The sequence below is a fragment of the Cucumis melo genome, chromosome 9 (genome assembly GCF_025177605.1).
Source record: "Cucumis melo cultivar AY chromosome 9, USDA_Cmelo_AY_1.0, whole genome shotgun sequence".
Classification (NCBI taxonomy): Eukaryota; Viridiplantae; Streptophyta; class Magnoliopsida; order Cucurbitales; family Cucurbitaceae; genus Cucumis; species Cucumis melo.
This window is the reverse complement of record NC_066865.1, coordinates 180,122-196,043: the sequence shown is the minus strand read 5'-3', so window position 1 is coordinate 196,043 and position 15,922 is coordinate 180,122. Positions and strand designations below refer to the sequence as shown.

At 37.7% G+C, this 15,922-nt stretch overlaps 1 protein-coding gene across 3 annotated transcripts; it reads right to left on the bottom strand.

Annotated features, from left to right (window-relative positions):
- Positions 1 to 318: 318 nt before the first annotated feature.
- Positions 319 to 13,557, bottom strand: LOC103498732 (uncharacterized). 3 transcript variants are annotated; one of them, XM_051090068.1, is made up of 7 exons: positions 13,282 to 13,556; positions 3,915 to 4,029; positions 2,719 to 2,734; positions 2,487 to 2,588; positions 1,679 to 1,820; positions 1,556 to 1,602; positions 319 to 1,046 (listed from the first exon to the last, which is right to left on the bottom strand). In XM_051090068.1, exons 2-7 carry the CDS (start codon positions 3,920 to 3,922, stop codon positions 822 to 824), a joined length of 540 nt encoding a protein of 179 aa, XP_050946025.1. In that variant the 5' UTR covers positions 3,923 to 4,029; positions 13,282 to 13,556; the 3' UTR covers positions 319 to 821. The 3 variants fall into 3 exon arrangements, with proteins under 3 accessions (XP_050946025.1, XP_008459690.2, XP_008459691.2); XM_008461468.3 differs by lacking the exon at positions 2,719 to 2,734 and having other exon boundaries at positions 13,282 to 13,557; XM_008461469.3 differs by lacking the exons at positions 1,556 to 1,602; positions 2,719 to 2,734 and having other exon boundaries at positions 1,668 to 1,820.
- Between the last annotated feature and the right edge of the window lie 2,365 nt (positions 13,558 to 15,922).

Below are 15,922 nucleotides of genomic sequence, written 5' to 3'. Positions count from 1 at the left end.
TTGTTACATGAACCGTAAATAATTTGATAAAGTTTCCTAATATTATAACCGTCAAACTAAAAAGTAATCAATCAGATTACCATATTTTTAAAATATTTTCTGTTAACAACTTTCTAATTTGGTCTAGTATCGTGTTTTGGATAATCGCTAAATTTTATTGATAAGGTCACACTATCATTGTTTGCCCAATCACGTCGATAAAGAAAATCCAAATTCAAAATAAAAAAAAGTTAAAAATTGCTTAATACGGTAAACATTTTTTACTTGATACGTTAAAAAAATCCAACATTCTGGAAGATTGTTTTATAACAACAAAAATAAAGAAAGTCATCAATAAAATATTAAAAAAATTCATTATGTTTACATTAACAGTAACGTTTAAGCAATCAATAACGATACAATTACATTTACAAAATGATTAAGTAAATATGTTCAAAAGATTGAGATCCATAACATTTAATTCATCCATAAAAATTCATTACGCTTTCCCATTTTCACTTGCAGTTTATACTCTATTATACTTGCAGGATTCTAGTTTCTTTTCCATCACAAGCATTATCCTATTGAAATTGGAGCATAATTGACTCTTGCAGTGTGAGAGTAACTTTGGAATATTTGCAGTTTTGATCACTTGGTCGTTCACATTCGGTAATTTGCACCATCACGTGGGTCCAATCTTCTGCGACATGGACCGCTCCACAATAGAAAACTGATAATTGAAACGTGCAAGTGCAAATTGAAAAAAAAAAAAATGAACAGGATCAAATATGCTATTTCAAGACGAGAAATTCTATAAACGCTACAGAACAAATGCCCCCTTCTTAATGCTTCACTTTCTCAAAGAATCTTGAAAGTGGCACAGGACCATCAGTCTCTTCTTCATTGTCACTGGAAGAGTGCTTGGTTCTCGACCTATGCTTCTTTTCCCTCTTAGATCTTTTTGATTTGGACTTGGATCTTCTAGATTCTCTTTCTTCTTCGTTGCTGCTGGATGAATCAGAGGATGAACTTGAGGAGCTACACTCGGACAATTTCCTCTTGGAATGCTACGGCAGCAAAAGTAAAAAGGACGGTATTTTTACATAATCTAATAATCAAGAGATTCATATTTACTGAAAAAAGGAAGCAAGATGGTTAACAAGATAGAACAGAGATAAATAATCATGGTTGATTAGACTTTGCAGAATTTTTAATTACTTTCAAGCATGATATATTCAAGACTTATGTTTGAGAGTTCAATTTAGTTCCGAGGGGTCATTGTATGATAACTCTTTTATATGAATGTTAACTCTGGAGATAAAATGGAAGAAATCGGTTTACAAGAATTTATTGACTTGAAAATCACCAAAGTTTTACCGGATTAAATTAAACTAGACACCGAAATACCCTGGTGCTAAAGGGATGTTTCATGATTTCATAGTGCTCATACTACCAAAATGACCAAAGTAACTTGAGTGGCATCAAATTTAACAATACTTATCAACTCAAAGGAGCAAGCATTATCAAAAAGCAATATAGCTGAATCGGGGTAGTAAGAGTTTAACAATGTCAGCACCTTTCTCTTTTTTTTGCTCCGCTTCTTTAATTCTCTGTTCTTCCTATCTGTAATGCTGACTGCTTTAGAAGATCTCAGTTATCTAATTAATATCAAAATGCATCAAACGTACCCTTTTCGTACCCTTTTCATGACCAGTCTTGCTACTAGAACGATTTCTTCCATGAGCAAGTTTTCGTGCACGCTCAGCATCCAATTGTGCTCTATATTCTTTCATCATTCTATCCGTATCTGCTTCCAGCTCTCCCCTTTTCAACTCATCTTCCTGTAGCACCAAACAATGCATGGAAATGCAGGTAAAATTGTTAATAAACATGGCAACATAAAAGTCCCCAAGATATTAGACTAGGGCACATCTGGATAAATATAGACACCGAAGGAGAAACTGTGATAGAAATCGGTAAGAGCTGCGATATAATTTTTGGGGAATTTGAGTCCCTTTTCTCTCCTTACAAGCTGTCATCAACATGTGTTTACCCCTGTATTCTCCTAGTATTTACTACCCAAACCTTCATATTCTTACATGATGACCAAGGACATTAACTTTCCACACTTTCAAACTCTTAATTAATAATTACACAATTTCCCATCTCGTGATCCCCAAATCTTTTCTTTTCCCAGTTCTAGATTACTTCCCTTTTTCTTTCTAGCGTAAGCTTTCATCATCGGTGGGTCTATCAAACTAACGGTCTCAATCTAACAATAAGAGATTCTGTGTCAGTTAAAAAAATAATGATGGGCAACTTTATTATTGTTAAGAAAAAGAACGTGCTGCTCACAAATTGAGAAAACAAAGACAACAATATGATATCGTCATGGATAACACTACACTTGGGTAAAGAATTTGCAAGGGCGAACGAAGTTAAAACAACCAAATTTAGATGCTAATGGATGAGTAAACAACTGGAAAATTTAGTCCACAGAGACTTACCTTTTGCTTCCTTTTATACTCCTCCCAGGTAATCGTGTGAGAAGTATTAAGGCTGGCCAAACGAGCAGCATGCCACGCTGGTGAATGAAATGAACCATCCACCTGAGATAGTCCTCATCAATAACAATAAAGGAGAAGATCATATCCCTATTATATTGATGAATAATTAGCATAAGAATCTCACTTATATACAAAATAAAAAAGAACTGTATATATAAATAAAAAATCTTACTTCATTAATAACAGGCCTGTCATCAACCAATTATCCAGGGCTAACTTGGATTTTGTTCTCCAACAGATCATATAGTCATCAAAATGAAGATCCAAGCAGTGACAGAGTCAGACTACTTTATTGATGATTCATAAAGGGAAAATAACTATTTGTTCTTATTTTTATGCAGGATTACTATGCTATTTCTAAACAACAGTAGCCTAACTTAAGCCAACATATATCGTTTCCCCAAAAGTAACATCTTCTCGTTTCTTTAGGAGTTTCAATATAAGAGAAGTAGTTACTAAATGTTCAATAAAACTAAAGCCAGATAAAAGTACAAACTTAAAATGAGAGTTGTAATAATAAACAAGTGATTGGAGAAAAACAATACTTCCAGTTAAAATGACAAACTTTACACTAATCAATATCTTTATTTAAGATGAGAATTGAGAAACAGTAGCCATCCATAACTAAACAATGCAATCCATACAGGAGCCATTTATTTATTTCGAGAAGGTGATGGCAACATAAATGTCATAGAGGACGGAAAAAGAAACCCAACAGTAATTTAGAAGATCAAGGGTCTGTTTAGATTGAATTAAAAAAAACGTTTTTGGAAAAAATCATTTTTATTTGAACTCTTCTGATAAAGAACTTTTCAAATGCACTTGAGTGGTTGCCAAACACACTAATTTTTTTGTTCTTTTTAAAATGACTTATTTATAAAATTAACCACCTGAGAATGTATTGCGAACACCCCTCCCCCTGGCCAAAAAGACATAATAATAACTTAACACAACATAGAAACTACAAAATGTTGCCTTCTCCAAAATGTCCTTACGTATATATGTTCTGTACCACCTAGGAAGAAAAAACGCTATTGATATAAATCACAATTGTTTTACTCTCCTCAAGAAGGATGTCTATGTTTTCTTTTAACAGTTAACATTGTATAAAGTCAAACCATCAAAGTCAATTTGTACCATGAACTAATCATGAATCTACAGCTAACTTACATTTTATTTCATTCAGAGACCCATTGAGTCTACTAAAACGGAATAAATAGACATTGATTGACTATAAACTTCCCTAGTACGAAATTATGAGCATATTGATCAGTACAAAAATTAAACATCACAAAGAGGGACATTTTCAATTCGAACATCTCAGCAGAAAGTAAATACGCAGGCTTAGTAGCGTGAAAAGGTACAAACCATTCCATCTTCAATCTCAGCTGGCCCAGTCGAGCTTGAGGATCCCAGCCTAGCTTTCTGCATTGCTTTGTATGCTTGATTCTTACCCATTTCGAAATATGTCCAGGCAAGAAATCTGAGGGAAAATGATCAGAAAAAAATCCAGCAACATACATATAGATGACAAAGATTGAAATAGTCCTAAAAAAAAAAAAAAGAAGAAGAAGAAGAAGAAGAACAAGTAGGAGAAGGTTATTTTGTATTGTAACTAATACAGATATCAATGCTTCATTTACAACATTGAACAGGATAGTGATAGAAATCACAGAAAAAGAGAAGGTAAAGCTCTCTCCTCTCTCCTTTCCTTCTTCCTCAACCCTCTTAGTCTTGCCCTCCATTTAGCTCACCAAGATGGTTAAGAGAAGGTTGCAGGTGTGGCTATGTAGAAACCTTCTCCTTCTAACAGATTGAGTACGGGTAATGAAGTTGTGTTTGAAGGTCGAAGGGTTGCTCAAGTGTCCGCTTGGGTTTGAAAAGAGAAGGAAGTAGTAGACGTGAAGCTTCTCTGTGCATTACTCTTCGAAGAAAATTTAAGATGGTTCTCCATATTTTCTCCCGATTGATATTTTTTTTGAAAAAGAAACTGACCTCTTTATTGATAATAATGAAGCTCAAAGTACAAAAGATTTATACCAAAGGCAAAATAAAAAGAGATCAAAGGAATCAAAAGACCAGTGGGCGTACCCAGACATCTTAACTAGGTTAACACTCCCTTGACACTCATCATTCCCAAACAAAATTTCAGCCCAAGATACACAATGTTATCTTAATAAGAAAGCAAAACAAACAGGGGATGTGAAGCAAAAAGATCCTCCCAATTGATTAATTAATCCACTCATGGCCTCACTTAAGCTTCTATGCTGATGGTTGCTAGATTGTCTGCACATTACTCTTGGAAGCAGACTTAAGATTGTTCTTGAAGAATATTTTGTCCCAATTGATAATTAATCCACTCATGGACAATAAGGCATTGATCAAGTTGAATAAAAACTTTCGACTGAAGGAGGAAAATGGAAATTATATGAGGATTAGTATCAACAACCTTCCTTTGCGGAAAAGATCAGTTTTTGAAGCCATTGGCAAGCAACTAGGGGGTTTGATAAGTATTTCTTTACAAATTTTTAACTGGTTAGATTGCTCAATAGCCTTGATAAAAGTGGAACAGAATATATGTGGTTTTATTCCAAGATCATAAAATTGGTGATTTTTCTATAAAATTAGGAAATATTGATTTAGTGCAAGTCTCCAGAAAATCATCTCTATAAATGATAACCTGCTATCCAGAAGAAAGAACCATCAACTAATTGGAACTTGATAGTTACAGAAAACTCACTCATAAGAGAGTCGGCCACTGTTATAGACCTTTCATGCCACAGAAGGCAATACCACGAAGCAGGAGCTCAAAATAGCTTTGACAATTTTGCGATCCACCCACCTACACTTATTTCTTGAAGAATAACAATATCAGATTGACATTTGATTAAGGCATCTTTTACCAAGAGCTCCTCATTGGTAGCATCCAAATTTCTATCATTCTAAACGATCTTCATAAAATACGAAAAATGCACTCTGAAGTCTCAAATCTGCTGCCTTTGTCATAATTCATAGAGGTAAATAGGGTACAAAGCTCTCTATAGACTTGATTCAATTTATTCTCTTGAACAACAGACTCTTGGGCTTTCGAGGGCATCACCATAAGCTCAAGACTGTCCTAGAGATTGCTTATGAATTTAACCATCATGCCAGTAGCTAAGAGTTGTTGAATAAGTTCTAAATCACCATCTTCCAGCTCTCTAATTAAAAAGTCAAACTCAATAAGCTTCATTTCGAGGTCCTCTATCTCAAACTTGTTCTTCCTCTTTTTTCCAGAGGCTTTTCATTTTGATGACTGTAATATTTGGAGAGTTCTTTGGAGGGAATGCCTCGTCAAGAACCAAGATCAGCTGAAGATGGAATAACAATACACTGAATAGTGGAGTCACAAGTGACTTTTTGCTTACCTTTATGGCACAGAGGGAGAAAGAGCAATCTCTTATTTATGGCACAAGTGAATAGTCTGTTGTTCTCATTCCCCAAAAGATTATCTAAAACTGTGACGTTACTTTGTCTTAGAGCAAGGGATTTTGACTTCAGGGCAACATCCCGGGGATCCTTGCATTCCCAGAGGAAATCAACAGCAACTTGGGAAGAGAAGCTTTCATGGATTCCAACAAACCTTTCGAAGAAGTGATCTAATACCACCTTGCCATTCATCCTTAACAACTAAACCTTAGTTGGGATGAAACCCCCAAAATTCCCAACCACGTTAATGGAAGTTTCAAGACAATTAGAAAGGTTATTATCATTTTTTTTAAGGACTTTCATTGACAAAATGAGAAAAAAATGAAAGAATACACGGACATACAAAGAGAAGGGAAATCCTACCACAAGAAGGGACTCCAACTATATACAAAATCAAGCCTAAAGGATAATTACAAAAAACCTTCTAAATCAAAGCCCAATAAGAAACGGGAAAACGAACAAGAGACCAAATTTCTTTGGCATCTCTCCACCCCTTAAAAACCCTAATGTTCCTGTCACCCCATAAATCCCAAACAATAGTGCAAACACTAGCAAGCTAGAGAAAACAGCCTTTCTCCCCAAATGGTGGATTGAGGAGGAATTTGTCAATCATAATTGTAACTCTGTGACGATCACACATCCAACCAAACAGCAAAAAAAAGAAAAAGAAAAAAGAAAAAAAAGTCTCAAACAAAGCTCGTGAAATCACAGCGCCAAAGAATATGGTCATGCCTTCCTTCACCTACCCATACAAGATGCAACACAAAGGCCCTACCAACAAAGGCAACTTTCTAACTAGTCCATCCGGCGTACTAATATGGCCATGGAGGACCTGCCAAGCGAAGAATCTCACCTTTCTAAGAATCTTAATCCTCCACATCACTGAAAAGTCAGACTTGTTTGTAATAGAGGAATCATCCAAAAAGGAAAAAAGACTTACACGAGTACCCTTCCAAAGGATTAGGGCTCCAAGCTCTCGTAGCTTCCCAAGGTGGGAGGGATGACTCCCAAGAAGAGAAAGGAGGGCAACCACATTTGTGTTTCCCTATCGGAAAGAGCACGACAAAACCCAAGGAAAACGAAGAGGAGCTCCCTAACCACACAAGAAAGCTAGACACGAAATGATTTTTGAGAGATGATAAATGATATAGCAGGGAAAATAACCCACAAAGAGGTCTCTTCCCCACCCTATTATCTTCCCCAAAATTATGTCTCTCTTCCCCCACCACACACTAAACTCGAAGAACAAAAGTAAAGAGCTCTTTCACAATAAGTAAAGAGCTCTTTCACAATATCTTTCCATAGATTCTGATAAGTGCCTTTAATCCCCTTTAGCTAGCCACTTGAAAGGATGAGAACCATCTTTACTAGCAATTATCCTAAGCTGTAGAGAATTGGGCTCAGAGAAAAGGAGCCACAATCATTTGGCTAAAAGAGATTTGTTTCAAGTCTTAAGGTTACCAATTTCTAAATCCCCAAAGGAAACCAGTTTTTCAATACCTCCCATCTAATAAGGTGGAACCTTTACCTTTTCCTTCATCAATCTCTTAACAAAGAAAGTCTCGCATCATTCTCTCCAACTGCTTTTTTCAAGAAGCCAACCTACTACAGACTTTGTCCTTCATAAAGTCCCATACAAAAACACAATCCAAATTATTCCCAAACTTTGTCCATCATGTTAAGGTCGATGAAGAAGTTAATATGTTCTTTAATAAAAAAAAACGTCAATTTTTTGAACTCAATCCAATCACTCCCACCTTACTCAAGAAATCCGTTTGAAGTACTAAGCCTCAAGGATCATCTTACAATGTCTTTGAAAGATATACAAGCATCAAACTTTTCTAGGGGTCAACGTGTATGCACCTAAGGATTTTGATAAGGTGTGAACTAAATACTCAAAGGTGAAATTCCTAAGAGGCACTTTATGCTATATGCCGGTCAATTCTCCTTTCAATGTGCACAGTGAAGAATTTGGACATTTGGAAAATATTGAAGGAAATAAGGGGCTGTCGCAATCAAAGCCTCTAGCAACAAACCTCAAAGCTTAGTTTCAATAGGATGAAGATTTGAAAGTTGCTGAAAAGTGGTCAGTTGGCCCACCATCAATTTAGCGGGTTCTTATTACACAACGTGTTGCATGTGCCACGAATTTCATATAATCTTCTCTCGATTAGCAAGATTACTCGTGAACTACTGCAAAGCAACATTCTTACTTGATTCTGTTTCTTTTCGGTACTTGAGCTTGAAGAGGATGATTGGCACTGCTCGACATAATAGGGGTCTTTACTTGCTTGATGATGATACCTCCTCTAGTAGCCAATCCGAGCTTTTACTCTTGTCCACGGTGATGTTTGGGGACCATACAAGGTCACTACCTCCGCTAGGAAACGATATTTTGAGACCTTTATTGATGACCATACTAGTCTTACTTGGGTTTTCTGATCTCCGACAAATCCACAATTACCTTCACATTCCAAGACTTCTATCACACCATAGAAACGCAATTCAATACAAATATTACAATCCTGCATAGTGATAATGGTCGTGAGTTTCAAAACCACTCTTAACGAGTTTTTATCCTCTAAAGGAATTGTTCACCAAATTTTATGTACTTACACCTCCCAACAAAATGGAGTTGCTGAATGAAAAAATCGTCACTTTTTGGAAGTTGCTCATTCCCTTATCTTCTCCACTTCTCTTCCTTCCTATCTCTAGGGTGATCATTCTCACTGTCGCTCATCTCGTCAACCGCATGCCCTCACGTGTCCTTCACTTCCAGACACTGTTAGATTGCCTCGAAGAATCCTATTCCTCCACCTGTCTCATCCTTGATGTTCCCCTTTGAGTGTTCGGATGCACAACCTGTGTCCATAGTTAGGGTCCTAACCAAATTAAATTAATTCCTAGGGTTTAGACTTATGTGTTTGTTGGGTATCTTTTGCACCAACAAGGCTATAAATGCTTCCACCCATCTTCATGAAAGTACTTCATTACCATGGATGTCACCTTTATTGAAGATCGTCCTTTCTTTCCGTTAGCCTATTTCAGAGGGAGAGTGTGAGTGAAGAGTCTAACTATATGCTTCCCATAGAGTCTACTTGTCCTACTGTGGTTACCTTACCTGACCCTAGCCCTTACAATACAGTTTGATCCACAAATCAAGTTCCTTAGGAAACCTACTATAGGAAAAATCTCAAAAAGGGAGTTGAGTTCCCTGCTGTTTAGACAACTCCAATCCAGGATTTTGAACCAATAAGGGATCAAGGTATGATTGATCCCATTAACTTAAATAGTAATAATAAAATAAGTAAGAATGACAGATATGCGGCGAATTCAACTGACTCACGTACCGACAGTAAGGCAAGTGAGAATAATGAGCTTGATACAACTGTTTTAGAAGATATGGGTAAGCAGGGCAGTATTGATCAGGTCATTGTAGATAGAGAGGACAAGATTGATGAGAACGAGTTGGTTGTTGAACATAATGAAAACAGTATCCACCTTGCCTTAGAGTGTCTGAAGTGGAAAGCTGCTGTCATGGAAGAAATGAGAGCCCTGGAAAAAAACAAGACCTGGGATCCCTGCAATCACAAAAAGGATCCCAAAAGGACACAACTCTCACATTGCCCTCCAGAGAGGCCCCCAAATAGTAAGAAGGAAAAGAACCAACCTTACAATTAAACACCTTTACCCACCTTTGTAACTTAGCATGATCCAAATTAATACCCAAAATAGTACACTTGCTTCTATTGATTTTTAACCCCAACATATCTTTAAAGAAAGCAACCATATGGTTGAGGATGAAGGACTTCTCTTTCCCAAAACAAAATAACATTGTATCATCAACAAATTATAGATGCGATAAGGTAACTTCATTTCTACCAATCTTAAAAGGCTCAATGATATTTCCTTCCACATCTTCGCAATCGAATTTAAGACATCCATGAGTAAAAACAGGAAAGGGGACATGGGATCCCCATGTCTCAAACCTTTGGAAGCTTGAATCGACCCTTTTGGAGATCCATATATGAGAATGGAGTACTTCACATTTCTAACACACCCCACGTCCACATTCTCCATTTATAACTGAAACCTTTCTTCAACAGCACTCTGTTCAGAAAGTCCCAATCCACGTGGTTGTATGCTTCTCAAAGTCAAGTTTCAACAACACACCCTCCTTACTCTTCGACCTATACTCCTCAATGGCTTCATTAGCTATAAGAGCTTGATCCAGATTTACCTTCCCGTAGAAAAAGCACCCTGAACTTCAGAAAATTGTTGACGAAAGCACTTTCCTTAATCAATTAGCAAGAGCTTTAGCCAAAATCTTATAAACACTAGCAATGAGATTGACAGGCCGAAACTCCATCACCCTGTTTGCGTTTTCCTTTTTATGAATCAAACAGATGACGGTTTCCACCAACGAGCCGTTCAGAATCCCTCTTTGAAAGAATTCCTTAACCACCACCAACCCCCCTCCCCGATAAGATTCCAATTCTCTTGAAAGAAAGCCATAGAGAACTCATTTACGTTAGGAGATTTGTTACCATCACAACTAAAAACAACTTTCTTAATCCCTTCTAAAGTAAACAGAACCACCGACTCCTCATCCTCCCTCGACGAGATGGAAAGAGACAAAGTCTTACAGTACAAGGGGCCGATTCTATTCCTACTTTAATGAACACTTGCCACAAGGTGGAAAAGCAAGGCATTGCGATCTCTACCTTTGACCCACATGCCTTCACTTTTTCCTCCAATTGCACGTTTCCTTCCTAACCACCTCCGCAAAAAGAACCTAAACAAAGTTCCTTTCCACCTTCACCGAACTGTCCAAAGACCCTCCAATTCCAGATCATCAAACCCCTTAATCTTAGCCAATACCTCTTGTTTCTGAATGGATGTCACAAAGACCTCTTTGTTCCACTTTCTTAACTTCCGTTACAACGCCCTCAACTTACCCATAAAATTAAAACCCTCCCAATTCCCCTCCGCAAACTCCTATCACCAACTAGAACCTAAGAATTAAACGAAGCTCGCTACCACATATCCTTAAAACGAATGGGTACAAGGCCCCCAATTTTGAAACCTAGACGTCAAAATGATAGGCCAGTGCCCGAAGTGACTCTTGGACCTACCACCGACGAACAATTGGATCCAACCCGAAAATAACAAAACTATGTCTATCCTACTTCTTGCTCTCCTATTGGCCCAGGTGAACAAACCATTCAAAAGAGGAGGATTCATCCAATTCCCACCTTTAATAAACTCATTAAACATCTTCACTGAACAACTGCTTCTCCTTAGAGGAGCTCTCTTTGCTTGAGACCGAATCATATTAGAGTCCCCCACCATGCACCATTCCGAACCACAAAAATAAAAAAGATCCCCCAACTCGTTCAAGGCAATTATAAGGTTAGTTGTTTTGGCAGCACATTAAATAAGCCTTCGCTTTTGATCCCAATCACACAAAAACGATCGACTATCCAAAGATCAAGATAAGATTTCTAACATTAATCCATCCCCCATATAAAGGGCATCAATGAGGATCTTCCATGTTGAGCATCGCTCTGAACTTCAAATTTCAAGTTAATGAACCTAAAGTCATCGAACCTTTGATTTTAGCAAGAAGAGATGCCATTGAAGCATCGTGATAAGTCGAAGCTTTGTTGGGATGAAAGTATTATTCTTTTCATTCAACTGTCCTTTAATGCTCCCGACGTCTATTTTTTTTTTTTCATTTTTTAAGAATGTTCTTAACGTTTATTAAACAATGAACTTCAATTTTAAATGCTCTAAACTGCCCTTTACTATGAACATCAAAGTTTGATTTCCAATCTCGAAATCCATGCTCTCAACCCTTTATCAAGGTTGGCACTAACCATCTGAGATCCATCAATAGTCCAATGAAGATCTAGAGTTACATTTTTATACCCTCTCAAAACCATAAAGTTCCTGCAATCCCCATGTACATTCCATTGAAAATTCTTGTCATTAGACCCAAATGCAATCAAGTTTCCATCTAGATTAAACTTTGCTGTATATATGACAATCTGAAGACCCGACACTAACATGATTGATGACTCCAAACTTGATGTTCGATGTTTGCATTTGGCCTAAATTGATCGTTCCATTGGCCAAAGATCAGTGGTAGCCAAAGCATTTTCTCCTTTCGAAGGGACATGATATTGAATTATGCTCAATATTTGACACTGCCTCTAAAATGACAAGAAAATAAATTATAGCATGCAAGCAAATAGAACACGATACAAAGAGAGCAAACATGAAATGTCTCTAACTCTTGAATTACATGAGTCTGCATGTGTCTTTCTTTTATGCATACTTTTAGATACACATATCTTCTGAAGCTACACACTCTCTTCATTCAACTCAACCCAAATGGGAAGTCTAATAGACTTTTTAAGTTCAAATAAAACAGAACATAAAAGAAAAAAGAACAACCAGCAAATCAAACACTTAAACCTGAGAATACTGGGATACCGCCTTTGGCTTATCTGTGTCTATACTTCATAGATTAAACATAGGAAATGACTTGATATTCCTATCTTATATATTTATGTGCAATTTTTCTATAAAAAAACTACATGACTAAGAAACAATACCTTTTTTTTATTCTGAAACAAAATTACTTTCTTGAAGAATTGAAACGTACAGGAATGAGCATTTTCACATTAAACCTCTCATCATAATCAACACTTCAAAAACATTCAGCCAGAAAATCTCAGTGACCAAGGGCAGCTACAACCCTCTCTATTTCCAAAATCCCAACCCAGATGCAAGGAACCAAAAAATAAAGCCATAGGAAATGTGCTAAAAATAACCCGACCAAATAGTAAATAACCCGACCAAATAGTTTATATACAAAAAAGCAGCAACCTAGTCTAACATTTTCAGAAGAAACATAGTGCATAAAAACAAGGAGAATGAGCTACAACCAAAATTAGCTAAATCCCTTGCTGAGTCCAACTCGATTTCCACATCCAAGGAAAAGCTGAGAGTGCGGCAGCCCAGTGCTAATTTCTCTGTTTCTTGTTTCCGGATTTAGAAAGGAAAGAATTTAACCTGTTCTTGTTTTCTATTTCTCATTTTCAATGAAGCTTTCCGTTAAAAATTTTGAAATCAAGTTTTTGTTTTATTTTGATTTTAAAATTTACAGAAAAAAATTACAGAAATTACTATCGAGCAAATTAAACGTTTCTATTTATTATTCAATAGAAAAAGAAAGACCAAAAGCACAAGAGAAATTTACCAATTAAGAAGCACAAATATACGAAGAAGATGATTCCAGTGGGGCGTTAGGCGTGAAGTCAACGAAGAAGCGAAAAGCTGACGGCAACGAAGAAGGCCCGCAGTGGCGTTAGTGGCACGCCAGAGTGCCGGTCGGTCGTCGGACAAAAGAAGATGAGAGGGAGAGACGAACGAAGAAGACCCAGTGTGGGAAAATGAACGATGAAGACTAGGGTTCGGTTTTTATTTTTTGTTTTAGTTTGGGGCGCTGTGCATTTTCTAACGAGAAATTATAGGATAATAGACGGGGACGGTAGTTTTAAAAAATATCTAACTCCAATTTCCTTTTAATATTTTTCTTATTAATATAACTTTAGGGCCGGGCCAACGAATGGGCTTTTAAATAACTGAGCCCAATCTTACTAAAATGGCCCAAACTCTTTTTGGTAGTTGGCATGAATGGACGTTATTCAGCCACGTGTCCATTTAGAATACAGATTTATTTCCCAGGAAGAGGTAAAATCTTTTCCCTTTGCAATTGCAGGTTTCCTCCTTTCTTCATCTTTATATCTCCTCCATTCTTTCCTCCGTTCCTTCCTCCATTCTTCCCTCCATTCTTTCCACCGTTCTTCATTTATTTCCTAAACATTATTCATCTATATTTCCACCGTTCTAAAATGAATGATTTGCATTTTACCTGTTAGGGTTTAGGGTTTTAGGGGTTAGGGTTGGGGTGGTAGGGGTTAAGAAGTTCGGGTTTTTGCCTTCGGGTTTTTCGAGGCTTGGGGTTTAGGGGTTTAGGGGTTCGGGGTTTCAGGGTTTCGGGGTTAGGGGTTCGGGGTTCGGGGTCTGGGGTCTGGGTTCGGGGTTCGGGCTTCGAGGTTCGGGCTTCGGTCTAGGGCTTTGGGCTTCGGTCTAGGGCTTCGGGTTTAGGGTCTAGGGTGTAGGGTCTGGGGTCTGGGGTCTGGGATGTCGAGTTTCGGGTTTCGGGTTTAGGGTGTAGGGTATGGGGTCTGGGGTCTGGGGTTTGGGGTTTGGGGTTTGGGGTTTTAAGGTACTGACTTCTTTATAGGCCAAATCCACAAGATGAGAGCATGTTTCTATTTAGGTTGGGCACAATAACTTTGAACTCAATTCTCTCTTTCCTTTCGAAATAGGCATTGATTTGCACGATCGATATCAAAATCTATTAATGTGAACTTTTCGGTTTCAAAACTTACACAGTCTCATGCATTCTTCTGAAATAATCATTTCAGACTTTGAAGCTTTGCTTCTTTATTACTTTTTTGTGAGAAGTGGCAACATTGGAGTTCTTATTTCAATGCATTTTGATTTGAAAAATGCTGGGGGTATAACCATTTGCCACAAGTCGAGCCTTAAAAGTCTATACTTAACTGGATCAAAGTGCCAACATAAGAACGTGTCTATAGTCATTAATTGGATCTTGCAGGTTGATTTGGTCACCGAAACTGACAAGGCTTGTGAAGATTTAATATTTAATCATCTCAAGGAGCATTATCCCTCACACAAGGTCCCATAACTAAACAAGATCAAGTGACCACTCAAATGTTTTAATATCATCCATCAAGTCTCTTTAAGGACAGTCCACACGAATTCGACTCTTCATAAAAGCTTTATTAAAGAAAATGCCTTCGACTAGTAGATCGACCTGGAACTCGAATCTATAAATAAATTCAATATTGTTTTTGAATCATCGTATCCGAAGTAAGAGAGAGTTGAACCTTTGAGCCCAATAACGCTCCTTGCTTGTCTAGACATAAAAGAGTCTCAAATAGATCAAATTGAATCAGCTAGGCTGATGACCTCATTATGGTGTTTTATTTCTAACATTGTTTTTAGGCTTTCATTTGCAAGTCAATCCCAATCAACCCTCACCTAAGCCTATTGTGGTTTAATTCACTAAAAGATCATAAGGGATGACTTGGTTAGAAATTAAATCTCACGGGACTGTAGACTTGTTTCTTATTCCCAGTTTTTCAAAAACATTTTCTTTGTTGTTGTAGAATGCTAAGTGATCAGTTTGAAAGCTATTCCATCTAGGGAGGTTTTGTTGTCTAAAGAAAAGATTTCGCTTCTGATCCATGGAACGTTCGTTTGGGTTGCCAACCGACACCAAAGACCGCAACTATCCCTTAAAATTTTTGTTGAAAAACTAACTCATCTGCAAAGGTATTATCCTTTGACAGAAGGGTTGGGACACGTTGATCCATCATACTTATCCAATTCAGGAACTTTAAACTTGCCATTCCAATAGTCTCCTCTTTATGATTAGCTTGTTGATGAAGTTGGTCCCTCATCAAGAGTTGATGAAACCACCACATCAGGTCAATCTCATCCTTCTCAATCGTTGAGAATGCCTCGACGCAGTGGGAGGTTTGGGGTTTGGGGTTTGGGGTTTGGGGTTTCGGGGTTTCGGGTTCGGGGTTTCGGGTTCGGGTTTCGGGTTCGGGGTTTCGGGTTTCGGGTTTCGGGTTCGGGGTTTCGGGTTTGGGGTTTCGGGTTCGGGGTTTCGGGTTTAGGGTTCGGGTTCGGGGTTTCGGGTTTAGGGTTTGGGGTTTGGGGTTACGGGGTTTCGGGTTCGGGGTTTCGGGTTCGGGGTTTCGGGTTTCGGGGTTTCAGGTTCGGGGTTTCGGGTTTCGGGT

Coding starts and splice junctions, on each gene's coding strand:
- LOC103498732 (XM_008461468.3), bottom strand. CDS start 4,004: ATGGGTAAGAATCAAGCATACAAAGCAATGCAGAAAGCTAGGCTGGGA. Junction 1,821..2,486: donor AGTATAAAAGGAAGCAAAAG/GTAAGTCTCTGT, acceptor TTGGTGCTACAG/GAAGATGAGTTGAAAAGGGG. Junction 1,047..1,555: donor GGAGCAAAAAAAAGAGAAAG/GTGCTGACATTG, acceptor TTGCTGCCGTAG/CATTCCAAGAGGAAATTGTC.